This window comes from Rhinoderma darwinii, chromosome 9 (assembly GCF_050947455.1).
Source record: "Rhinoderma darwinii isolate aRhiDar2 chromosome 9, aRhiDar2.hap1, whole genome shotgun sequence".
NCBI lineage: Eukaryota > Metazoa > Chordata > Amphibia > Anura > Rhinodermatidae > Rhinoderma > Rhinoderma darwinii.
The window spans coordinates 43,224,247-43,251,770 of record NC_134695.1 but is presented as its reverse complement, the minus strand read 5'-3'; the positions used below and the strand labels follow the sequence as shown (position 1 = coordinate 43,251,770).

The window sequence follows — 27,524 nt, the reverse complement described above, 5'->3', positions numbered from 1 at the left end:
TTTGATTATCGCAAAATCTGCACAGTTTTGATAAAATTGCAGTTTTTTTTGTCACAATTTCGCGTAATTACATTTGTAACCAAATTCGTAACCAAAACCTGCTCGTGTGAAAACACTCTTTAAGTAGACCAGTTGCCTCTAACCTCTGGCTATCCAGCTGGTTTCAAAACTACAACCCTCAGAATGTGCTGACCGCCAAAGGATAGGGGGTGTAGTATTTTGAGAGCCACAGGTTAAATATCACTGCTATAGACCAACAGCAACTTTTTTTTTTTTTTTTTTTTTAAATGGTCAATAGAATCCGCATTGATAAAAGCAGGGTGATATTTTATTTGTCATTTCTATAACCATTGAAAAAAAAATTCAAGAAATTCCTGCAAAGCCATTAAAAAAGTATTAGCCAATCAAGGAAACAACAGCTTTTTATAATTTGGGTGAATCCCTTTAAAATCATCCAGGTGAAATTGTCCTTTTTTATATATATTGTTTTGTTTTTTTTGAATTTTCTTATGCAGAGACTCATGCAGTTATAGCGCATGCTAGTGGAGCTGTTCGGAACTACAACAAGAGCCTAAAAAGTAAAAAGGTAAATGGTCCTTATTTTTCTTTAGATATACAAAGATTAAGCCAAAAGAGAAAAAAATAAAGAAAAAGAAACATTGAACAGCATCTCACGGTTACAAACTAAATTGTGCTATATAGTGGTATAAAAAAACAAAAACATCTTGGTAAGAATGGCACTGGATCTGTTCTAGTTCCTCTCATTCTGATAACCACAGAGAGGGTGGTTGGCCGGCTGCGGGAGCTGTTCAGGTACCCAGTGGCACCAGCGAGGAAGCCTCTGAACTCTCTTCCTGTCCCCCTCTTTCATGCAGTCCAAATGATGGAGGACTCCAGTGGCTCCAAAAGGACGCTGGAGAAATCTCCCTGCTCCAGATTCTGGGGCTTGGAGGAACCCCCTAGGCCATACTGTATGTACTTTCCCCATTAATACTGGCAGAGTCCACAGTCCTGCTTAAGACTCCTCTTCCACGGTAGAAACGGTCAGTCGCATCGCCACCGGCACATGGTCTGTAAGTCCAGCTAGCTGTGTGATAAAACTGTATTCTTCAATATCCTAAAATGAGAGACGGGTGTTACTAGACCTCTGTGTAGCATTGTGATCGACAACATCAAGAAAATTAGGCCAAATTCCTATAACCTGGCTTTAAAGAGGCTCTGTCACCAGATTTTGCAACCCCTATCTGCTATTGCAGCAGATAGGCGCTGCAATGTAGATTACAGTAACGTTTTTATTTAAAAAAAACGAGCATTTTTGGCCAAGTTATGACCATTTTTGTAGTTATGCAAATGAGGCTTGCAAAAGTCCAAGTGGGTGTGTTTAAAAGTAAAAGTCCAAGTGGGTGTGTATTATGTGCGTACATCGGGGCGTTTTTAATACTTTCACTAGCTGGGCGCTCTGATGAGAAGTAACATCCTCTTCTCTTCAGAACGCCCAGCTTCTGACAGTGCAGACCTGTGACGTCACTCACAGGTCCTGCATCGTGACGGCCACATCGGCACCAGAGGCTACAGTTGATTCTGCAGCAGCATCAGCGTTTGCAGGTAAGTCGATCTTACCTGCAAACGCTGATGCTGCTGCAGAATCAACTGTAGCCTCTGCTGCCGATGTGGCCGTCACGATGCAGGACCTGTGAGTGACGTCACAGATCTGCACTGTCAGAAGCTGGGCGTTCTGAAGAGAAGAGGATGTTACTTCTCTTCAGAGCGCCCAGCTAGTGAAAGTATTAAAAACGCCCCGATGTACGCACATAATACACGCCCACTTGGACTTTTACTTTTAAACACACCCACTTGGACTTTTGCAAGCCTCATTTGCATAACTACAAAAATGGTCATAACTTGGCCAAAAATGCTCGTTTTTTTAAAATAAAAACGTTACTGTAATCTACATTGCAGCGCCGATCTGCTGCAATAGCAGATAGGGGTTGCAAAATCTGGTGACAGAGCCTCTTTAAAGGTGCCTGATGGATGCAAAATATTCTAGATTATTGGATGGTCGTTATTATCTTGGTAAGGGCAGAGCGCCCAAAATAAAACGGTAATACAAAAAAAATAGGCAGCGATTAATAATCGGGAGTCTCATTAGTTCTTCGCACAGTTTTCTGGTTCTGCCCTTGTGAAATTCAAGATGACCATAGAAGTCCTAGGAAACAAGTGCTGGACTATAAGCGATTCTGGATTCCACTGTATATACATATGTAAAATTTATCCACTTAGATTTAAATTGCTGCAGGGCTGTTGCTCCCTGTTATCACCCATTCTCAAGCCTCTGACCCAGATTAATATACACATGATATCCATGTCTTTACTGAATATTTATAATGTGACTTCTTCTTATATACAGACTCCTAGAAGAACATCACAACACAATGTAGCACTTACCGCTTTCCATTCCATATTGAGTCCCTCCTCGGAAAACAACATATAATCAATCCTGCGCCCGCTCCCCTTTAACGGAACCTTCCTCCCCTTCTGGTTGGGACAGTGGTTCTTGCTGGTGGGATATACCACATATTCCTTCCTGCCTTCCTCATTTTCTAAGACTCTAAAAAATATAAGAAGACGGTCGATGTTACTTGTAGTGGTACGAAGTCTGTGCCCAGCGGGTTTTTTTGGCGTAGAAATCCTATAGTGTTATCATGGTCTTATATGGCATCAACTAGTACCACGCAAACCTTTATTGTATATTTATGCCGGTATCTGCTGTACTTGCTCTGTGGCAGTAACTATTGCAGTGCCAAGTCACCTACATAACCTATATTATGTATTCGATTAGTCGCTCACTTCTGTAGATTGTCGGGGGTGCACACCTCCTCGTCATAGAGACCCTCCGGGTCCAGCAGTGTTCCTGTAAAAACACAAATGTGCACATTATACAAGCTGAAGGCAATCTGAGGCCATTGTACTTTTCCGTGTGTGACCTCTGTGCCCGCAGTATACCGAACAGGAGTTGAATATTTCAAGATTTAAGTGGTCCTTTACTATCGCACCTTCCACCCTGTATACCCCCCATAGGATGTAGACTAGGGAACCCTGGTTGTGTGTATCAGTAGCGTAGCTGGATCAGAAGAACCAGAGCATCAGCTTGTCGGATCCAGAGCATGCTGGACCAATCAAAAAGAGACCTGTCATCTCCTCCGACATGTCTGCTTTAGTAAATACTTGTGTAAACCATGAAAAAACCCAAAAACTAGAGCAGGTTTTCTTATTTTTTGTGTGCCATTCCTCTGTTATTCCTCCTGGAAATGCATGAGTAAATCGGCAACTGGGTGTTAACATTCCCCTCGTCAATAGGGCGTGTCCCATTTAATAAATTGTGGGTGAGGCTAGAGCTACATTTTTGTCACAGCCTACAGCAGCTGTATTATAAATCCGTACAACTTCCAAGTGGCGCAGAGCTGTCACTTGGCATCAATAGAATTGTATGAGGCCCTAGTGTAAACAAAATAGTTTCAGACCTGACGGAGGACGACTCGAGGGATTGGCTTGTCATATTATATAGATTTTATTTCAAGGGGAAAGGCTCTTTTAACATCTCTAACAAACCTCACAGAATCAAATAGTCAGACTCATAGGATGTTCGGTGTCATTCCTGCAAGAATACTATTCCTAAATCTGCCCTAAAGAGTATGCCATTCTGATAACCCACCTACCCCATCATAGAAATTGCCCTTTATTGAAACTTGCAGTACTAAGTGCTGCCTGCAGGTGGCACTGGTGGGAAAGAGTTATTTTTTGGAGCGGCACACGGATCTCACCTATTGCCCAGGGCTTTTCTTCTCCAGGACTCAGTCTGCACGGATCCTTATAATGTGTAAACAGGGTATGCTGCTGCTCCAGCTTATCTTCTGCATGACAACACATAATATGTAGGTTAGACTCAGCGCTATGTCGATTCCTCTCCACATTGATTTTTTTTTATTTTTATCCCTATCCTTTTGTATGAAGCTGCTCTTGATCCATTGCTTTTTGGATACTGCAATTAATTGTAATGTTTCCTGTGGTAACGCCGGACTCCTGATAAGACACGTGTCAGATTCGACATCCTGGAGCTCCTGTATTAATGACGCGGGATGAGTCAGTAAACGTCAGCCACATATCCGATGAAATGTCACAACTCATTATAAATGTCTCTAAGGCCTTATTCACACAAACGTATTTCTTGTCTAATTTAACAATGGATGGCACACTGATCCATACGTGTCCATGGGGCTATTCACACATCCGTTTGTTTTTCAACAGAGCGTGTAACCGTTGCGAGACACTCACAGCATGCCCTATTCTGGTCCGTTTTTGTGGACCGGACCCGCCCATTGAAGTCTATGGGTTCATGAACAACTAGATAGGACACGGATGACATCTGTGTGCTGTCCGTATATTCACAGATCTGTTGCTGAGCGATGTAGAAGTGAAATCGGGAGGTGCTTGCAGGGGTGAAAAACGGACACACAGAACGCACACGGACATTTATACGGCTGAAAAACTTCTGTTTTTTGCAAAAGTAAATTGGACACGCTCATGTGAATAAGGCCTTATACTATAGGCTGCACATGTTCAAGAGCTGACACTCTGTTATCTGCCCCCTACTGACTGTTCATGAGACAAATAGGAGGCAAACACTAAGGGGACCAAACACGGACGATCTTAAGGTTGTGTATTGTGCAATGTACATCTCCTGTGTATGAAGTGTCAGCGCAGCAAACTTGAGATTATTATGGTGCATGCCCACCCTCCTTACCTATTCCCTACCCGCCCCACATTACCCAGTTTGGTGCTTTTGACAACATCCGTGTAGAGTCAATGGCTCAACTCTTGCTGGCTTGTGTGCCAATACTGAAGGTCAGTACTTTGTATCATACCCCCATGTATAGTATTATGGGCAGTGTGCCTGTCAGGTACTTTTATGGGAGAATGTGGTAGGCTGGCTCTGTTATGGTGGCACTGTGATTTGAATGCACAGTTATGGGGAAATTCAAACTCCATAAAAATCCTCCATAATCTGAACCTCCCACTCCCGTCTCCAGGATTTCTCTCGTGCTGCACCAGTCCTCTGGAATGCGCTACCCCAGACAATTAGATTAATTCCCAATATCCCCAGTTTTAAACGTGCCCTGAAAACACATCTATTTAGACAGGCCTATAACATTCCCTAATATGTCTCCTTTCCCTGGCCCCTTTTTACATTAGTCATCATAAGAAGATTCCCTCACACTCCTTCTCTTCATGTCCGTCATACACGGATACTGGCTGGTGACCGGCTCATGCAGCTTTATGTTACCACCGCATGTGTATAAAAATGGCCGGACCATTGTACAGAACAAACACTGTTACACTTTGTGTCTCCCTGATTTCCTCATAGATTGTAAGCTCTTGCGAGCAGGGTCCTCACTCCTCTGGTTTGAATCGCTATGTAATGTCTGATATTGTCTGTTCATGTTCCCTGTAAATTGTAAAGTGCTGCGTAATATGTTGGCGCTATATAAATAAAGATTATTATTATTGGGACATTGTGATTGGGTGGCACTGGCTGGGATTGCCATGTTTATGGGGATACGAATTGTGGCGGTCAATGTTCTAAGCCACAACTAGTTATTATCTATAGAGGCTGTGTTGGGGGACACTATATAAGAAGCGTGATATGTAAGAAACAGTTCATTGTAAATGTGCGCTAATGTTACGGCTCCTGAGACTGAGCTCGCCATTATTGTGTGCCACCCCGGATACAGATCATTACAGGTCATACAGTGAAGGTTTCCATGAATGTGCTATTTGGACCTTTTAGAAATATGTTGCACCAACTACGAGTAACACGCTTCACCCGTCACATCCATTATACTGCAAGACGTCTTATGGCCTTTTCTAGATATCCGTTTCCTTAGATGATAAATCACATCCCATTGACATTTTTTTAGACATTATTAAAGAGAAGGTGATGACATAAAAAATACAGATGAAAACGATACATTTTATCAGCTGCATTCTGTTTTAGTCGCCGTTTCACGAAATGCCTCAAATCAAATGTGACAAATATGGCGCATGCCACCTGTGACAGGTTCCAGGAGCGGCTTGTGCCAGTTGTCAGATTTTGATATGTGAGAACTACTTCTCTTCTGGACTCCTACCTGATGAACAGTTGTCAAAGTTGAGGTCGCCACAGATTACATCAAAGGCCACCAGCTCCTCCGGATTGGCGGCGCTGGAGGAGGAGGTAGATTTGCGGAATTCTGACATCCACTCCAGGAGCAAGTCGAGCTGCTCACATCGGATCATTGCGTCCCCTAAGATAGAGAACAATTCTTAAGAATGTTTCACATGCCTTGTCAGGAAGATAGAATAGTCAATAGTAGCAATGAGAGAAACTGAAAAGCCATCTGGTCAGTGAATTGCTGGCAAATCCATGGCGCCCCTTATTTTAGCCTCCTTGTCTTATATGAGGGGAATACGATTCTGAAATTGGAGATTTGCCAGTTGGCATTTCACTCATCTCTTCCCAATAGTAAATGGAGCCTCTAATACAGGGACGCCCTTCAGGGTCATACATTATTTGGCCACAAACTTAGAGAACATTTATTCCTCAAGTAAACAAGTTTTATTTGATCGTTTTAGGCCTCATGCACACGACCGTGTTTTTGCGTCCGCAATTCCACCGCAAATCCACAAGTTAATTGCGGACCCATTCATTTCTATGTGGCCATACCCACTATCCGTGTTTTCACGGCTCTCCGCATGTCCGCACATCCGTGCCGCAGAAACTCCGGACATGTCTTATTACGGTCCGCAAATGCGCTGCGGACATGCCAATAGAAGTCAATGGGCCCGTGGAAATTGCAGATGCACCTCCGTGTGTCATCCGCAGTTTGCGGATTTGCGGAAATGTTGCTAGGCGACGACCGGGAATGAGTTCTGTCGTCATCCTGTTTTACCTAGGCTTTTTTTTTTTCATCCGCATTTTGCGGATTACATACGGATGAACTGCAGATTACATACGGATGAACTGCGGAGGACATTCCACGGAACACGGTCCTGGAATTTGCGGACCAGAAAAACACCACGGTCGTGTGCATGAGGCCTAAGTCTATTCTGGAGTTTTAAACAAGGCTAGTCACAGAGTAAGGCCCCATACACACGACCGTAGGTGTCATCAGTACGGATGAAATTGCGGACCCATTCATTTCTATAAGCCACAGACACCTTTCCGTAAATTTACGGATGTGTGTCTGGGCCGTAGAAATGATCCGCAAATTATAGAACATGTCCTATTCTTGTCGGCAAGAAGTCCATGGGCGGTTCCGCAATTGTGGACGGCTACGAATGAGTATCCGTAGCAGTCGGATCTGTATTTGCGGACGGTAAAAACACTTACGGTCGTGTGCATGAGGCCTAACATGGCATCCTATTGTTTCCACAGCAATTTGTCATATAGCTGAGATGCAGTATGCCACCAAGGGACGCTGTAAAACTTTTTCAATGCAGATGGTACTATCAGTGGGACAAGTGAAAACAGTGGCTGAAGGCTACATAAGTCACAAGTGCCCCTCACCTAAATGCTAATAGAAATATCAAACCCCTTGTCCGTGGCCGGCCGTACCTGTAATCACGAACCGGCAGGGTCGTGTGCATGGGGCCTGAATCAGTGAAAACATACTTCAGTCTGATAAACTTTAAAGAACATTGATTGCCCTTTTTGATAAGGACTGCACAGAAAAGCATTATGGGTAGCAGGTTGTCCACATGTGCTCTAACATGGGTAAATTGGGTTCCTAACGAGACATCAGTTATTCCCTATCAGGAAAAAATGTGTTAGTAGAATTAGTGACATCACTTGGCCTGGAGCGATGATGTCACTTATTGCGAGTTGCTCAGCCAATCCGTGGAGTACAATTCAGGCAGGGATTCACTACTGGGCCCTCTCATTCTGCATGGGGACATTTGGCCACATCAGCTGTCCGGCTCCCTGGTACTGCTCAGTTATCGGTTTGTCTAGTTAATGAGGTTGTATGTACAAAATAATCACGGTGAACATAGCCACGTGGTGTTTTGGTAAGATAGTTTAGATTTCATATTATAGCTGTATCACCATAAAAAAGAAACATGTCAGGTGTAAAAGCCGGTGTGTAAATAACCTTATTTCTTCATATGACAATAGAGGGGAAATGTATGAAAACAGGACACAGTGAAGCGCTGCACACTGGATAAACGGTGTAACAGCAACCGTGTATCCCGCTGTGCTATAGTTATATGCCGCTCCACCTGCGGAGTTTATTATTATCTCTCATGTCATCTACGCCTGTGTTTTTTTTTTCTTAAACTGGCGCTGTTGAGTAAACGTTGAGTTATTATTTTCCCTTGAGGAAATTGCAGCCATTACATCTCCAACTATCTTTTCCAGACTTGGCAGATTTCTTAGTCAAGATTCTAGAAAAAATAAGGGGCTGTTATGGCTGCAATATCCTGTTGTAGCGTTTGGAGAACACAGAGAAGAAACAGATAAAGAAATGGCTAAACTTTTATCTGAAAATTTGATAAAGAGAACGATTCGTTAAATTTTATTTTAAATTGGAAATGCCTCTTAAAGGGAACCTGTCGCCAGCATTTCACCTACTGAACTCTACTCTCCCCTCGCTGGCCGCTGCTGTCAAAAGTGCATAGCTGTTTTCCCCTCTGCTAAACCGTGAATAACTGTCTGCAAACATTTTGTGCCTTTTTATGGTAATAATCTGGCAGCCTGGTTCGTTCCTCTTCTTATGCCTGCCCACCGCCAAAACTGGCCCGCCCTTAATGCCGAAATCTCGTCTGACATAGCGAGCATGAGCCATCATGTATAGTCAGACACCCTTCCCTGCTTCGTCTGGGCCATAAATCTAGTTACTGCGCATGCACCGCTATGGTGTCCTGTTGTGCATCAACGAGCAAGCGCGGGATCTCGTGTGTGGTGGGGAAGGTGGGGAGTTGTCATTCAAGAGTAAGAAGGCAGAGTTAACTCGGAAAGGCTTGAGGAATCAAGATATAACCCCTTTTGAATGAAGATATGACTCTTATGCTTATTAGCATATGGTGCAGGAACACTAAAAAAATCGAACACTAAGGCCGGGTTCCCACAGGTCGGAAACGCTGCGTAAAAACGGCGCAGCATATCTGACCTGGAACCCGCAGCACCTTCCGTCTGAAAAACCACACCACATTGTGTTGCGTTTTTTTTAATGGAATTTCCGCTGCAGAAAAAAGTGCTGGGGAGAAGAAAAACTATTATACTTACCGCCTCTCTCTTCTCTGCGCATAGTCTGGCCTTCTGGGATGACGTTGCAGGCCATGTGACGCTGCAGCCTGTGATTGGCTGCAGCGGTCACATGGGATGCAATGTCATCCCAGGAGGCTGAACTGCAGATAGCAGAGACTTCTGGGTAAGTATGATATATTTTTTTTTTCCTGAGTTACAATTCTTGCGGCAAATTCGCTGCGACTCTGCCGCAAAAGTCGCAGTGCTTTGGCTTTCTGTTGCGGGTTTTGCATCCCCATTGAATTCAATGGGGAAAACCTGCAACAGAAAATCAACGAAAACGCAGCATAAATTGACACCCTGCAAATTAAATTCTTTACCGCAGGTCAATTTATTAACGTTTACGCTGCGGTTTTTTTTCTGCAGCGTGGGCATGAGATTTTCTAAATTTTATCCACTTTGCTGCTACTGTAAATCCTGCAGAATTTCCGCACAGAATTCCGTTATTGAAATTCTGCAGAGTTTACGCTACGTGGGAACCCGGCCTTAAGGTACAGAGCCTACTTAGAAGATAATTACAGGTTACATAAAAATGATTTTTTCATCCGCTACCACCAGGTATTGCTGGTTTAATAGGTGACATGCTGGTGACAGGTTCCCTTTAAGGTTGAAGGTCCCACAAATAAAGGAACTTGCTGCGTGCAGGTATGGACTATAAATGAATGTGCTATAATCATGACATATTGCAGATCTATGGAGGTCCAATGGGACATACAACAACCACTCTACTAGATCACTGGTGATGTTCTTGGAGAACATGAGAGTCCCTGCTACTTTCTGATAACATGTGCCTCGTCTAGACCACACCGCTCAAACTCCGCCACAAGCTTTGGTTAACATCAGCGCTTCTGCTACATGAACATCACTCGTCATATTTTAAGTTGGGAACTAAAAAAATGTCACGGAGCCGGACCAGTAAAGTAAATACATGTCTGTAGTATCCCAACACAATCCAAACACTGCACCCTGGCTCTGCAAGGACTACTCCCTCTCACAGCTACTAGACACAGAGGTGTGGGTGACGGCCTTAGGGAAAACTGCCTTCATCAATTACTGGACCGTGAAACCTGATCTCAGAGTTGACCCCATAAGAAAAGCATCTGGTAACATTCAGAAATTCAATTCCAGAAAATAGAGGTAAGACTTAAACCAGACTGCGCTGCATCTTTATGGTTAGTAGTGATATATTATAATTACTGTTCTTCCAAATGTTTTTACTATCCTGCCCATGCAATGCTTAGTGCCAGCGGCCAAACTACCCCCATCTTCTTCATTATACCCTGCTGGCCAATGGGAAGGCACAAGTACGAAAACTCTCATAAATTCGATCAATTTGTTAAAAATTCTATTTTGCCGTTTCTTAGTTATATGTTTCTGGGAAGTCTGGGTGACAACCAATTTATCCGCCACTCTGTTGTCCTGTTGCCTCATTCAGGGATATGTAAAAGTGGAGGATTAGAATGATTTGCCATTCAGGGTATCAAGGAGACAACCGCTCTGGAGGAACTAATGGTGGTCACCAGGCTTTCAAGAAATAGACTAAATAGAATTTTTAAGAATATGGGGGAAAACCTCAAATACTTATATTTACTGGTATGTTTGGTTTTATTTTAGGGAAGATGCTTTTTGTCCACGGATCTGAAGATAATTTTAAAGATCTGTCAGATCACCAACATAGATTTTCAGAGTGTTTTGAACCAATGCAAATCTGCTCTATGCCATAAAAAATTAAACCTGCCTAAAATAGTTCTCGGTTGCCAGTCATTATCAGTACAGCCATAAAAATTACAGGGATTGTCTCATCAAATTAACCCTTCTCTATAAACCGCATGTCCAGCTTCTTGACCTCCTAGTAATCGGCTGCGATTGTCAGGGCAAGCTTGTCCGGCTACACATTTCTACTATGGTGACCACTACAGGTGAAATGTAGTATTACATGGCACCCATTGTAACACAGCCGCTCTTATTTAGCAGCTTTCTGCTCTGGCTCAAAGATGTTGCCAAGGGAGAGACCACACTAAATGATATACATATGCCCTAGTAGGACATATGTACAGTTTTGTGTTCACGAGGTAACCCCTTTAATAGCAATCAATTAATAATATAAGACAAAGCAAAAATTATATGGTTTAGATTTCTATAGGAAAATGTTCGAAACGTAGCATAATACCTGTACTATAAACCCTTATCCTATACCTTTATTCCAGGCTCCTAAACTCTGCAGTCATTGGTCCAGTCCTGGTTACATACAGATGTGCAGGGTGTTGTTTAGACAGACCGTCAATATAACACAATTCTATTAAAACATAAATCTATTGACTTACCTGACAGAGCATGCAGGTGAGTGCAGGAGACATATCCCACAATTCTTTGGTCCTGAGGAGTGGTCCCCACCTGCACCTAAAGGAAAGAACATAGGGTACTACTTATTCTACACGCACTCCATATTATTACACTTTTAGACCATTCCTGGTCATAAGGACCTGTCACTGGCTCATAAGTAAAACTGGTTTACGGACCTGAATAGAGAGGACTCTCTGATTCCAGTGCTGGTTTTTTTCTCACCAAACATCGATTTGATTTAGATTTCTCTTCAGTTCATTCACTTTGCATTTTGTTAATTGATAAAAAAAACACTTCTATTTTTTTGAAAGCACTCTTTCTTTGCAGCATTTTTCCACAATTGTCCGCACAGTACTGTGTATATATATCATTGGACAGCATTTTGCTAAAAATTCTGTGCTTAATTATAAATATAATAAATACATTTTAAGCTCAACATTTTTAGCAAAATGGTGTTCAATGATAGGCTTTAGGGTATGTTCACACGAGGGCGTCCGTAACGGCTGAAATTACGGGGATGTTTCAGCCTGAAAACATCCCCGTAATTTCAGCCGTAACGGCATGTGCAGGCTCTTGAACGCCGCGTCAATTACGGACGTAATTGGCGCTGCTATTCATTGGAGTCAATGAATAACGGCTCCAATTACGGCCAAAGAAGTGACAGGTCACTTCTTTGACGCGGGCGTCTATTTACGCACCGTCTTTTGACAACGGGGCGTAAATTACGCCTCGTGTGAACAGACAAACGTGTGCCCATTGCTTTCAATGGGCAGATGTTTGTCAACGCTATTGAGGCGCTATTTTCAGACGTAATTCGGGGCAAAAACGCCCGACTTACGTCTGTAAATAGGCCGTGTGAACATACCCTAAAAAGACACAGCAAATTTTAGCATTCAGAACTGAACCAATATTTTTGTCTCCACCTTTTACTGTTGATAGCTAGATGAAACCTTTTTTACTCTATTTTGAGATATATAAATGTGATACTGTTTAAATCAGGGAAATATTTGTCTGGAAAAAACTATTCCAATACTTGTTTTGCAACTTCTGTATGCAGTTCTCGAAACTCCGTTAAAAGTTTAGCAACTTATTGCAGAGGTTGTTACAAGTATATCTGAGCCTAATAAATTGTAATTACTCTAAAACTGTGTGTATTAATTGATAGGACTGTTGCTTATTGTATTTTACCTTCGACAGCATTTGGTTATATGCCAAAACGTTACCTTCGAGATTCCTGACATGACTGGTCCCACACAAGCTCTCTTCTATGCTGCACTGTGCAGTCTCAATCAAAGGGGAATATTGTCAGTGGAAATCTGCTGTGAAATTCCATCAAGGCTGAGAAGTCTATAGGGGAGGTGCGTCTGGCATAGCTGAAACAAGCATTGAAGTAGCAGCAACAACAAAAAATCCCTACTGTAAATTACAGCTCATGCTGATGAGTAACCTCTGACAGGTTCCACGGAACTCCAGGGGTTCTGCATTGGAAACTGGCTCATATTGTATCATTTTTCATACTGAATTTTTTCAAAAAGGCTTTGACATTAGAATATTGCATAACACATATTGTCAAGTCTTCCTAGATACTGTAAGAGAATCTAGGAGGCAAAATAAATAAATGAAAGTATTAGATTATAACCTGAAGAATGGAGTACTATAAAGTAGAGTTCTGTAGCGGTAGCTCAGGAGTGGTTTCCCGCATGTTGCCCCAGCAGTTGGCAGGTCTAGATACCTCAGTAGCATCAGGCATGTCAAAGCATTTCCAAAACCTCGACAATCCAAACCATATCTGTGGCCGTTGTCACCAGGCTGCAAACCATATAACGAACACCTGGCTCAGAATCATTTAAAGGACCACTCCAAGAAAGACCGATGCACTGTGTTATGCCTAGCGCAGGGCACAAGGGGGTGAGAATCCCTTTGTCAAGTCCACAAAAGGGGTTGTATAAGTCCGTGTAAAGGGGTTGTATAAGATTTTAAAAAAATCAAAAAAAGGTTTGTTTTTTTCAGAAACACCACCCCTTCTCTCCATGGGCTGTGTCTGGTATTGCAGCTGAACTACGATGGCAAGCAAAGCCCATTAATGTGAGTCTAGGGACGGTGCAAAGCTAAATCCGCTGTCTAGCAAGGGTCTTATGTTTAGACTAGACGTTACTTTTATCCTATTTGTATAGCACTTTTTTTAATTCTCTAAATTAAATGCACTTCAGTCTCCGGCTCACAGACCAATTTCCCTATCTGATAGCTTTTATACTCTGTTGTACCTTTTATTTAAAAAAAATCAAATACATTTTGGACGTATAGAAAAATCAAATACATATAGTACATATGTAACCACACCTTACCATGTGCCACCATGCCGGGACCCATCTCTTCTAACCTTTATAACAGCCTACAACTCCGATATCAAACAGCCTCCTCCAGCAGCAAATAAGAGTAAATTAAAACCAATTTGCTATTTCTAGAAATGTTTGCTTAGAATTTTTGCTGTTGGCTGAAATACTGTATGAATTATTCCAACTTTGCTAAAAATCTGATATTCCCACTTTGATGCCATTTTTTGTCTTATTTTCTGCTACCAACGTACACATCCATATTACTGATCTGAGTTTCATGGATCGGTATAGACTGTTATGGCCCATACTGTACCTCTGTATACTTCTGACTTTACCTAAAGGCATACAGAGGGTTTTTTCTCACGGACCGAGAAAGATATTGTGACATGCTGCATCACAGAAGTATTCTCCCAAGAGGCACCATACAGCAGCATATAGGTGCCTACGGGTCCATAATATGGACCTAAAGGTCCCCGGATATACAGGCTGTAAGGGATCCATTAATGATCTTGTAAGGTTCTGTGCATGCAGCAACGTCATGAGCACTAAAAGATCCCTGTGCTTCCAGTTGACAGCCCTTCAGGACCTGATACTTCTTAGTTTGGATATTGGCACACACCATATTATATATCCTGGGCAGTCGAGAACCACAAATAAGGTCATTTCATGGAGTAAAACCACACCGTGTGCTGTACTTCAAAGAAACCGCTGCAGCTCCTAATATGTGATTTGCAACAACAGTATAGGATTTGCTTTTTCTTATTTTGAATTTTTTTTGAATGTGCCCGAAATAGAACCCACAGTTGACAGGTTGTAAAAAATTACAACTAACTATGGAGGGTGAGGTAACAGCCACACCTGGTCGCAGGACCTATAACATAAGGGAATATCAGTGTTTTTTTCACTGCACTGTGACATCATTGTGTTTAGTACCCCTAAACTATGACATCACTGTGTGCATTTATCTTTTAGCTTTATCTCCATGTTTATTACCTCTGTTCTGTGACATCACTGTGCATTATCCTTGTATTATGATGCTGTGTTTATTACCTCTGTTCTGTGACATCACTGTGCATTATCCTTGTATTATGATGCTGTGTTTATTACCTCTGTTCTGTGACATCACTGTGCATTATCCTTGTATTATGATGCTGTGTTTATTACCTCTGTTCTGTGACATCACTGTGCATTATCCTTGTATTATGATGCTGTGTTTATTACCTCTGTTCTGTGACATCACTGTACATTATCCTTGTATTATGATGCTGTGTTTATTACCTCTGTTCTGTGACATCACTGTGCATTATCCTTGTATTATGATGCTGTGTTTATTACCTCTGTTCTGTGACATCACTGTGCATTATCCTTGTATTATGATGCTGTGTTTATTACCTCTGTTTTGTGACATCACTGTACATTATCCTTGTATTATGATGCTGTGTTTATTACCTCTGTTTTGTGACATCACTGTACATTATCCTTGTATTATGATGCTGTGTTTATTACCTCTGTTGTGTGACATCACTGTGCATTATCCTTGTATTATGATGCTGTTTATTACCTCTGTTGTGTGACATCACTGTGCATTATCCTTGTATTATGATGCTGTGTTTATTACCTCTGTTTTGTGACATCACTGTACATTATCCTTGTATTATGATGCTGTGTTTATTACCTCTGTTTTGTGACATCACTGTGCATTATACTTGTATTATGATGCTGTGTTTATTACCTCTGTTCTGTGACATCACTGTGCGTTATGATGCTGTGCTTATTATCTTTGTGCTGTGACATCACTGTGTTTATTACCCCTACCATATAATATCATCTGCGACATACTCTAAGAATTATTCTGTGCATTTTTATAGGCATAAATATACAAAAGGTGCAAAATGTGAAGTACTATAAATTGCATATAATGTTGAAGGGGACCATGTTACGGGTTTTCCATCAGGCCTAGGAACTTCTAGTTGTGCCTCTTTAAATGCCATTCACATCTTAGCTACATGTGTTCCTGAATCAGCTGGGTGACTAGAAATATAGCGTTCATTACAGCTCCACCAGGGGTTGTTATCCAGTTTACCCAGACTCCTTAATATATACATGGTAGAAATCAGTGCTGCAGTTCTCTGTACACCGCCTTCTGAATTTACTGTGATATTGATACAATAATTCAGCATTTGTGGCCCCACTTTTAACTTTGCCCAGGGCCACACTTTGTCTAAAACTTGCCCTGCCCTAAGAAATTAATTAATAAAAAACATAATTGGTATCGCCGCATCCGTAAAAGGCTGAACTATTCTAATCTAACATTATATAATCCAAATGGTGAATGCTGTAAAAACGCCGGAAATTGCTGGTTTTTTTTGGTCACTAGCTTTTCAAAAAAATTGAGAAAAAAAAGTTTGTTGTACCACTAAATTTCAAAAAAAAATAAATAATAAAAATAGTCTTTGTAAAAGTGGTAAAACATAAAAAAACTATATAAATTTAGTGTAGTCGTAATTATATTGTCCCGCAGAATAAAGTTAACATGACGTTTTTACCGCACGATAAACGGCATAAAAACGAAAGCCAAAAACTAATGGCGGAAATCAGTTGTTTTTTTTTCATATTTCACACCAACAGAATTTTTGTTCAGTTTCAAAAAAGTACATTTTATGGTACATTAAATGGTGCCGTTAAAAACGACAAATTGCCTCGCAAAAAACAAGCCCCCAAATGGCTAAACTGAAAATTGGCTGCGTCTCCAAAGGGTTAAGACAAAGACATACACAGATAGACATGTACAGCCCCCAATACTCTGACAGACCTCTAGACATTTCATATGAATATTTAATGTACACTATAATGCAAGATATTATTTTATACTATCAGAAATTACATGCTGGAAATGGACAATCTTAATATTATCTTTCAAATGTAGAAGTTCTACTCTAGATTTACAGGTCACGGTCTGAACTATGACTTTGTGGAGATTGTGCGCTGTACCTGTTACACAATCCCCCCAGGACACGGTTTTGCCCCATGTTCCCTTTTCATTTGCACTTATTTTCAATATGAGAACAAGCTAGAGGCCCCATCTGCTTCCGACAGGTGAATTGTATTGCTCACTAAGAGGAAAAGTCCAAACAGATAAGTCAGCCTTTGCAACCAATTTTTATTGCTCCAATGAATCTAAAATAAATAACTTTGTAAATAACCATTTTGTGTCTATAGATGCTCTAAATATCTGAGTGTCTCCATAGTTACAGACTACAAACAAATCCAGTGTAGTCTGATCCCTCAGTCATATTCCCTTCCATCTATACCCTACTTTTTGCTCACTTACTTTTGGTAAGTTAGCAAGACAAAGATCTGTATAGGAGCTAAAAAAAAAAATATGTCACACAATTACCCCAAGTTGTATTCATAATAGCAAATGTGCAAGGTCTTCATTTCACCTGACAGAACTCAGAACAGTAAAATAAATCCGAATTTCTCATCAGTGCAGCCTCAGGCTTCGGGCCTGTAACTGAGTAATTATACCGCAGCAAGATATTAACATGGTCTTTTTCTTATTTTACACTGATAGGTCTCCTTTAGAGAGGACCTGTCAAATCTGACAAGTCTGTTTGAATAAATACTTGCATAAAAACAACTGTGCTGGAGTATCTTTTATTAGAACTTTGCCTTGCACCCCTACTCTGTCATTACTCCTGGAAACGTAGGGTGTTACCATTCCCATGGTCAATTGGGTGCGTCTCTGAAACACCCCCCCCCCAATTGACAACACCCAGTTCATTTATTCAAACATTTCCAGGAGGAAAAACAGAGGTACATTGTAGAATTCTAACAAAATATGCTCCAGAATGGTTATTTTATAAGGAGTGCAATGGAATTACTTACTAAAAGACACACGTTATAGGAAATCTGACCGTTCCCCTTTAACTACATTTTAAACAGAGAACACCCACCGCTCCTGACAAAAATTAGGCAAAAATGGAATTTACATTGGAACATTGTTAATAGTGTGTGAAGCGTGGCTGATCGGAGCCTGGATAATCAATAGTCCTCTCGACAAAAAAATAAATACATTTTCATAGCTGTGCGAGTACGCTGCATCACTAGATGTCTTAGGCTGGGTTCACACACCCTATTTACGGACGTAATTCGGGCGTTTTAGCCTCGAATTACGTCCGAAAATACAGCTCCAAAGCGTCGGCAAACATCTGCCCATTCATTTGAATGGGTGTTACGATGTTCTGTGTCGACGGTCATTTTTTTACGCACCGCTGTCAAAAGACAGCGCGTAAAAAAGACGCCCGCGTCAAAGAAGTGCCGGTCACTTCTTGAGACGTAAATGGAGCCGTTTTTCATTGGCACCATTGAAAAACAGCTCCAATTACGTCCGTAATTGCCGCCGCGAAAAACGCGAGTACGAGCAATTTACGCCTGAAATTCAGGAGCTGTTTTCTCCTGAAAACAGCTCCGTAATTTCAGCCGTAATGGACGCTGCCGTGTGAACAGACCCTTACAGACAATGTGTGACTGCTATATACTCTGATCACATTAGTAATTGGAGTATCGTGGACAAAAAAATGCAGTTACCGTCAAAACAGCTGTGGCTGAATATAATTAGGATGATCAATGATGTTTATCAGCCTATAAAATGATTTATGGAAACATTTGATACATGGACATTTTAACCTCCAACTTCATAAATTGAAATAATGAATGTATTTAGATTTCATTACGCGTTACATACATCAATCGGAGAATGAGTTTTTATCTGTCTATGCGCCTAACACTATATCAAATGGCGTCCAGAAGTCTGCTCGCTGCAAGTGATATGCAGAGAAAGTAACAGCATGGAAATATTACTAGGTAGTCCATGTATAATACACATCAGTGACTCACCTTAATAAACAGAGCTCCCTTGGCGGCCAGCGCGTCTATTCCTCTTCCGTTAGGATAACAGTGATAGGTAGCGTCCAGTATGGGGTAGCGGCTAGCAAACATGAGCCCACTGTTCAGAAACTTAAAGCCGCAGCAGCCATGACAGCTGTAGACCCCCACATCATACAGTATATACTCGAAATAATAGTGTAGTTGTTCTTTCAACTTCTCTGCAGCCCGTTTGTCAAATACTTCCTGGAGGCAGAGGAAGTCCAGGTTGGCTGGAAAGAAGGCAGAAATTTCATGGTCAAGGATATCGTCTGTATGCTTTTTTTTGCGGGCTGCAGCTTTTTTAATGATGGATGCCCTGTAGAGAAGTTTGTTATTAATGCTGCTTTGGTCAGTAGCTCCATCTGCCACTCGCCCCTTGACTAGGGATTCACGGGAAGTGGTACAGCTGTCCAGACTTCCACCATCCCCTTCCCTGTGCTTATGGTTAGAGGTTGGGCTTTTTTGGAAGTCTGGTTCTGTTTCAGCCAAGCAGGCCACATTGACATGTCCACCCATAGGATCAGCCTCCGTGTCATTTATGTGACCACTGTCCTCACCACTTATTCGAATAATACATGCGTCTTCCCCTTCACCCATATCCCCACTATTCTTCCCATCCTTTCCCTCTTCACTGCTGTTCTCCCCAGAATTTTCTCCTTTGTATTCCATGGATGTAGTTCTCTTCATGCCCATATTGACTGCTCGGTGGGTGACATCTGCTCCCTGTGGGGAAACCAGGCTACTGAAGCTTGCCGCACTGATGGATGTGTTAGTTGGAGAGTCTATGTAAATCTTGATCTGAGGCCTACTGGCGCCGTTGCGTATTCTCCTCCCAATTTCTTTGGCCCGTGCCTGAGTATTGAAGAGGTTCGTAAACCTGGCAAGTGAGTCCGGTAACAGGCAAACATTGGCAGAGCCAAAGCAAAAGCTCTTAGCACTGCTTGTGGATCTCCATTCAGTTAGCAACTTTGCTCCACTGGCCCTGGCCTTGTCCTTGTCTTGTAGCCGAGAGTAGATATAGGGTCTACGAACAGCTTGGAGAGGTGACCATACCAGGAATCCAATAAACGCAAATGGGAGGGAGGAAACAAGCAAGGCCAAGTAAATTGGAGTAGTGATGATAATACAAAGTGCCTGGAAGTAACACGGATCATCGGACCGCTGACGTTTCTCATAGGTGGTTGGCAGGAAAGAGGCTAGGAGACGATCTCCGAGCCAGAAACAAGGGAATATAAGTGCCCAAGATAGGGAGTGGAGGAATGAAAGGAAGCTACTGGGGAAGGGGGAAGTGTGCAAAACCATCTCAGCTCAGTGGTGTCCTCTTCATGGGAGCTTCTGCATGAGGTCACTCACGTTGAATAATACAAATGAAGGGGGCAGAAGGCAGTCTCCACCTCCAAGCCCCCCTCCAAAATAGAGTTATGTGCACGTTTGTCAAATATCACCTTGAAATGTCACCTGAACCAAAGATATAGCTAGGGCAAGCATGGTTTTGTGACCAGAAGTGTGTCATTGCTTGATTGAGGTCTTCATATCTGGACAAAGTATTCTGGAGTGAAAAAAAATAGAAAGATTATTATATACTACTCGGCAAAACCATATTTACTAAACAACAACACATATTACTTTTAAAATTGGTGGGCATGAATGGGCACTATTCATAAAAAACAATACAATTTTGACTTGTTTCTTTGGGTACAGTGTCACTACTTTAAGTTTTCTAAACTTCTATGGACATTTTTTTAGGACATAATATGGCAACCGGAGAGTGACCAAGGCCTCCTGTGCACTGATCAGCTTTGTTTGAATTGTTGTGTTAACGTTTGCTATGCAATAAAGATTTCAGGCGGGCATTTTCAGAATAACTTGTCATTCATGGTAATCTACGAAGGTTGTCGTTCTGCCTTGACCTGGAACCTGGGCTGAGCTTCTATGGGGGAGCATATCTGATGTCTGGTTAATGACTGCACCCAACTCACACAGAAAAAATACCAACACTTCCCGGACCCTCGTAACGCGGCAGAAGGATTTTGGGATTATTCCATCCTGTATCTAAGTTTTCCACGGCACGAGTATAAACAAAATAAAGCTCTACTGGATGTTGCACTGACAAAAATTTGTACAGATAATAGGGATGCAGACAAAACCGGCTGGTATCCCTTAGATCTTTGCATACAAGAATCCCAGTTATTTAAAGGGGACCTGTCTATATACTTTCAATTATGGTTAATCAGTACAGATGTAGCCATCTTTATATTGACTTAACGCATTAAGTACACAGTGTCAAGAAGATGTAGCCATCTTTAACTTGACTCTTTCAATGGCTTTTGTTGTGTGATCACACTGCAGCAAGTTATCACAGTCAAGATAAACTTGACTACATCTGTATGTATAAAGTAAGGCCTCATGCCCACTTCAGTTATTTTCTTCAGGGTGCGATCTGTTTTTTTGTAACGGATAGCACACTGACACATTCTTTTCTATGGGGCCATGCACACGTCTGTTGTTTTAACGGAACCTTGTGGCCGTTCCGCCAAAAAAAGGACAGGTCCTACTCCTGTTCGTTTTTGACGGAACAGTCTCGGCCATTCCACTCATTTGGTCCGTTGAAACAACGGACTGCACACGGAAGCCATCAGTGTGTGGTTAGTGTTTCACGGATCCGTCATTGGCAACCGTTTGACGGGCAATGGATGTGTGCATGAGGCCTAAGAGCCACTGGGAAACTGCTGTCCATGATTGAGCATAAATGAAATGTATGAATGACCTTGACTGGAGTTCCTGTCTACATCTACTTTGTCGGGCATGCCCAAGGCGAATCATTTTCCTTTGTAAATGTTAATGTACTAAAGACGAAGCAAATTGACTATAGTCATGGACCTGTTAACAGGTCTACTTTTTTGAATATCTGGAAATTCAACTTTGTTAGAAACTTTTTGAATAGCCATAAAATTCTGCTGGTTAACAATAGTGACCGTTATAATGCATTTACATGCCTTTTCGTGGGGCTTCAATGCTGCGATTTTTTCACTGTATGATTACTGCTCCCTTGCGAATGTAGAATAAAAGTGGCATATGTATGTGGAGTATGAATTATTACTAATTTGTGTTTCTCACGGGGCACTGCCAGGTGTAAATAAAAGCCCTGTGCATCACACCTCCATGATGATAGTAAGAAGTACTAGAATACCCATTAGTGATGTAGAGCCAAACATGCGTCTCTCAAGGGATGGATGTACTGACACTGATAATCTATGCCAGTATCGCAGTGTCGGAGAAGAGATGACTTCTCTCACATATACATGAAGTGTTCTCTCCCTGGGATTTCATTAACTCTGGTTTTAGCCAGGAGCCATTTATCTTTCCCGGGACAGAACAATAACCATTATTTCCTGTGACAACTCCACTGAAAAGAAGAAGTACAGATCAATTGTGTCCCTTCAGTCGGCTTGTGTGGGGGTGTCTGCTCCCCAAGGCAACAACTCTGTTATAGCGAAGCCGGATCTGTGCAGGGACCTAGATTTACTGATACTCTCTGCAGACATTGTAAGAAGTCAGAAAATTCCCATGTTCTGACAGTTTTATTTCCCATCCATTCGATATTGAATGTAATATTTTGTAGAAATATAAGAAGTGTAAGTACCGCGAAGCACCAGGATCAGTCAAAACAAATTAAAAAATTGCTTAGGAAAAAAGCAATAATGCGACCTTATGGCCAAACATGTCAAAGGATATTGTTTATATTTGTAAAGGTCAGTTTATATATAACAATTTAATATATTACGGCATGATTTGCCAAGGTTTTACTGCAGACGGAGATTTTAAGAATATGGTTCGCGGTGCACATTGTAGCCAATCGCATTATAATATAGCGGTCTTTTTTAGTATGTACCTCCAGCCACAGTGTCCCATATAGTCTCACTCACACCAAGTCAAACCTACTTGGGTTCATTATATGGAGGGATGTTCTTGTGGGGCTCTTATAATGCCCAAATTCTTCCTGCCGCTCATACACTCACAGCATACTACATTACACTTGCTTAATAAATCTATCGAGACTCTGCGCAACAATACGACGTGGAATTTTATTGGCCACAGCGGAGAATTTACTTATATTTTAACTAATCCCTGAATTTACTTCAGGCAACGTAATTTTGGGAGAACGCCACATTTTGAGGGATTTACTGTACCACTGCCGCAACTCGGACACTTCAATCTCTTGCTACCCCTTAAAGGAGCACTTAACCTAGAAATTAATAAAAGTAAACTGGAGACAAACTTGGCCAAAGTGTATTTTTAGTCTTCAGGATTTTCTGCATTTTCCAGAAACAAATAAACAATCAATCGAGTAGAAATAGATGTTCATTCTAATATCTTCCATTTTCGGCTAGTAGATGGTTAAGGGGCGGAGCTGAACCAAGGGGCATGACTTTATGTTCTAAGTCTCCTATTGCAGACAGAGCAGTGGTGAGAGGCTCCTGCTGCAGCCAGTTGTCTTAAGCCTCTATTACACTGGCCGATAATCGGCCGATGCAGTGAGCTCCGATCAATGAGACATCGTTGATCGGCGCTTGTTTGCTCCTGTCAAAAGGAGCTATGGATGGGGACGAGCGGTCGTTACTCCGATCGCTCATCCCCATACGTCATTATCATGTCGGCAGGACGTCTCCATGTTTACACAGGGAGATGTGCTGCCGACAACGATTATATTTTACTTTTTTTAAAACTATACAATCAGCAGATGAGCGTTTGCTCGTTCATCTGCTGATCGCTGCCCTGTTTACACATGGCAATTATCGGCAAAGAACGTTCTATGAAAGCTTGTCTGCCTGATAGTTGCCCAGTGTAAAACACCCTTTACAGTTAGAGACCGGATTAGAAGCAAAAGAAGGGGGGAAATGGGTTATCTCCTGGGACACATACTAAAAAATTATTAAATTGCAATGTGAGACAGAATAGGATCAAAGGAAAGCAAGAGATTAGAGGGGCTATCTAGGCCTGTCAATATGTGATCTCACATTCAATGGGAGATAATACTGTGGCTGTAGTACTGTACTAAGGCGCTATGAATGTGACGGCGCTGTGCAGTTCAGCGTTATGTAAGTAATAAAGGAAAAACAGCACTTGCTGGAGCGCCCAGCCACTTCAAACAGCTGAGCAGTGTGGGTGCCAAGAGTTGGATCCCCAACGATCAGATATTGATGGCCTATGCCGAGGATACGTCATCAGTATTACGTAACTAGATAAACCTTTAAGAAATGCTGGGAATGTATATCTACGTTTATTGCTCTTTTAATACAACACAGTTCTCTATTCTATGTTCACACATATAAGGGGCAGTTTTACAGGACGTTAACTAACCAGTTAACCATCATGTTGTTGGACAGAGGGACAATACCTGAAACCATGCAAGCTCTTGTAGGATACCCAAACTCCATGGACATATAAACTTGGTTGGATTCAAAGCCATGGACCCCAAGCCACCACGTAGTCGACATTGCATTCTAAAAAGATGTAACGAAACGATCTCTTGCCTCTCCCTTGTATTCTCCTTACAGACATCAACTCCCTGGGCTCTTTTCTATTGCAATTTTTCCAATATATTCTTCCTCAAATTCATCAAAACATTATAAAGTCTGGCACTTCCTAACCACAGAGTGTATGAACAAAAAAAAAATCCTGCTAAAGCCAGGCGCTCTGATAAATCCATGCCTTGGTCTATCCCGCTCTCTCATTAGCTCCTGCTACACACCGTATGGAAAGCGGTTCTTGCTGCTCATTAGTACCTGCCGGAGCGTACGGTCCCTTGGGGGCACTCGCTAACTTTCAGAAAACTACTAAAAAGTCTACGCAGATAAAGCCTTAGTTCATCTTTGTCTTGTCAATATGGAGGAAGATACCGGTGTATACTTTCTTTGCATCCTATAATTGCCAGTATGCATCGCTATAAATGAGTTACAATCACTTTTATAATCGTGAAGGAACAAGTAGGATTCATTTTTTGAACTCTTTGTTTATGGTTGGACTGGCATTCCTTGGGTAATTCTGATGGTCCAACCTCTGTCTTTGCAAATGTGAACGTCTACCTTTAATGTCCTCTTCATCTTGGTTATTGTCATTTTACACATAGACATATCATTAATAAGGTCTAATAGGTTATTTGTGAATCATCCCATAAGAAATAGACCCTAGTGGTAAGTGATTGACTTCAAATGGGGCTGACTACTGGAGAACATTTGAGCCCCATAATTGTCAGAGCCTGGGCCCACCGGAGGATCCGCTGGTAAGAAAGACTAAGGCACGGATTCATAACAGATTTTTTGTTCTCACACACTGTGGTTAGGAAATGCCAGACCTTATAATCTTTAGACAAATTTGAAGAAGAATATATATTTTTTTAAAAATGCAAAAAGAAAAAAGTGATCTATGATGGAGGAAGAAAGCAGAGAGATGCATGTTGGAGATGTATATTAAGGAGGGGGGAGGCAGAAGTGGTGAATATTTTGTAATGGTATGCTCCAACCTATAAATATGTCAGAACAGACGGTAGAGATATTAGAAGAGAAGATGGGATGTAAATTTGAAGAAAATGAAAGAGCTATACAGTATGTTTGGTAAAAGAAGAAAAAAATGGAACAAAAGATTGTTGGGAGAAGGAAGATGCATACAGTATATACTGGAGGGATAGAAATATGCATGTTTGGGTAGACGAGGGGAGACAACAGTTTGGGGCGGGACAGACGTGGAATAAGGACACTAGAGATAGATCATAGCGTGTTGGGGTATAAATCCTATACTTGTTAATTGACTGCCGCTGATACAATCTGTCCTCCATATGAAACGTACCCCATTACAATTAGGAAATATTTAACTATTTCCCCCATTTATCTAAAGGTCATGTCCCCAGTTCTGTATCTGGTGTTTTAGTCTATACTAGATCAGTATTGGTATAAGTTAAATTGCTGAGCTTGACTCCACAGAATGCCTTGTTCATTGGGCTATTGATTCTACCTTCAGAGCTTGTGTGGATGAATTATGGACAAGTTCTTATTGATCAGTCGGAGGGACTTGACTAAACAACATCACGTATAGTACCTTTAACTCATTCACGGCCACATTCTGAACATATTCACGTCACGTTCTCTTCCTGCACCTCATGTCGGGCTCCTGAAACCCCCAAGAAAAATAGAATTTGCGAATCGCAGATTTCTCTTGCAGTAAGACATGGCCAAGCTCAGTCCTTCAGAGCGTGTGCTCTGCTCTGACTAATAGACTGGGGACCTTCTCTGGTGTTTGAATACCCCAATAGGACATGAAAATGTTTTTATCAGCAGCTACCCAAGGTGGCACTGACCATAGAGGTAGACTCGGGGGCTGCGATGAAGTCCATGGGGAGATGGCCACAGCTCAAGTTGATCTATCCCTTTCCCTATTGGCAGTGTGAACTTGTGTAGGAGGTGTGATGGCATGTACCAGGACTAAGGGAGCGCAATATTTTTATTTGTGCTCTGGAGCCTTATGTCTTATCTATATAATTGTGAGCTCTAGCTATGAAAAATTAGTATTTTAGTCCATGTTTCAGGAGTGAACCTCACGTCTGCAGAGCTGTTAAGTATTTACATACTGTTGACTAACTCTTGCCAGTAACCACAGTGACACAGATATCTGTTTATAGCCTTCATGACCACAACACTAATGAAAACCTCTAACTGGGTCATTGATCTCTGAAATAAAAGGGAGTTATTTAAAGAGCAGATAAACTATGAAAAATTGAGTAATTAATATTCGGCTATATTTATGTATAAAATGGATATATGTCCGTATCTATAGGGAATGTTTACCTGCTTTTTATCTCCGTTATATTTAGGCAGAGAAGTGATCTGTGACTACAGCTTAGCTACAGTGCTAACACATCTAAACCCCACCTCCTGCCTTATCATTGGTTCAGACTGCTGCTCTCTCCCTCCCCACTGCAGCTCTGCCTAATCACATTGGCTGCTGAGTATAAACACAAGCCAATCACATGATCACCAGCACAGGTCACAATAACACCCCTACCAGCTTCATTGATGCCCATGAAGACCTTTTCACACTTTAAAATTGTGCTCATGCATATTTCTACGCATGAGACTGAATGCTGAGCTAAAGAGGGCGAGCGGAGCCACGGCACTATCCTTGGAAAGCTCCTACCCATTCCTAACCATCCCTCTTTATAAGGCCCCCTGGAGCTCCATCTCTCTTCTTGTCGCGGCACCAACATACGGTATATACCTATGTAATCCACACAGGTACAGTCTCTTTATATATAATGAATACAGGTACAGTATATCTGCATATATACTACACATAGGTGTGTATTATATATGGGTATATTCCACCTATGTGTATTATATATAGGTATATGCTGTACCTGTCTAATATATCTATAGGGGTGTATATATACGGATTTATTGCTAGAGGCAACTACATAACTTTTGCCTAGCACTAGTTTTGGAAAAGATCCCACATCATGTCTAAAATTCCCTGTGCATGGGGGTATTGTTTTCAGTTAAAGCAACGTTTCGCTTTAAAAATAG

At 41.6% G+C, this 27,524-nt stretch overlaps 1 protein-coding gene across 3 annotated transcripts in view; it reads right to left on the bottom strand.

The window, feature by feature from the left end:
- The window catches only part of SMPD3 (sphingomyelin phosphodiesterase 3), a 113,924-nt gene continuing 86,400 nt past the window's right edge, over window positions 1-27,524 (bottom strand). For all 3 annotated transcript variants that reach the window (XM_075837565.1, XM_075837566.1, XM_075837564.1), the window contains 7 exons: window positions 18,919-20,497; window positions 11,665-11,740; window positions 6,186-6,341; window positions 3,822-3,911; window positions 2,848-2,911; window positions 2,446-2,608; window positions 1-1,117 (listed from right to left, as the gene is read on the bottom strand). In XM_075837565.1, coding sequence (XP_075693680.1) covers window positions 1,016-1,117; window positions 2,446-2,608; window positions 2,848-2,911; window positions 3,822-3,911; window positions 6,186-6,341; window positions 11,665-11,740; window positions 18,919-20,250 — 1,983 coding nt within the window. In that variant the 5' untranslated portion in view covers window positions 20,251-20,497 and the 3' untranslated portion in view covers window positions 1-1,015. The remainder of the gene's footprint in view (window positions 1,118-2,445; window positions 2,609-2,847; window positions 2,912-3,821; window positions 3,912-6,185; window positions 6,342-11,664; window positions 11,741-18,918; window positions 20,498-27,524) is intronic.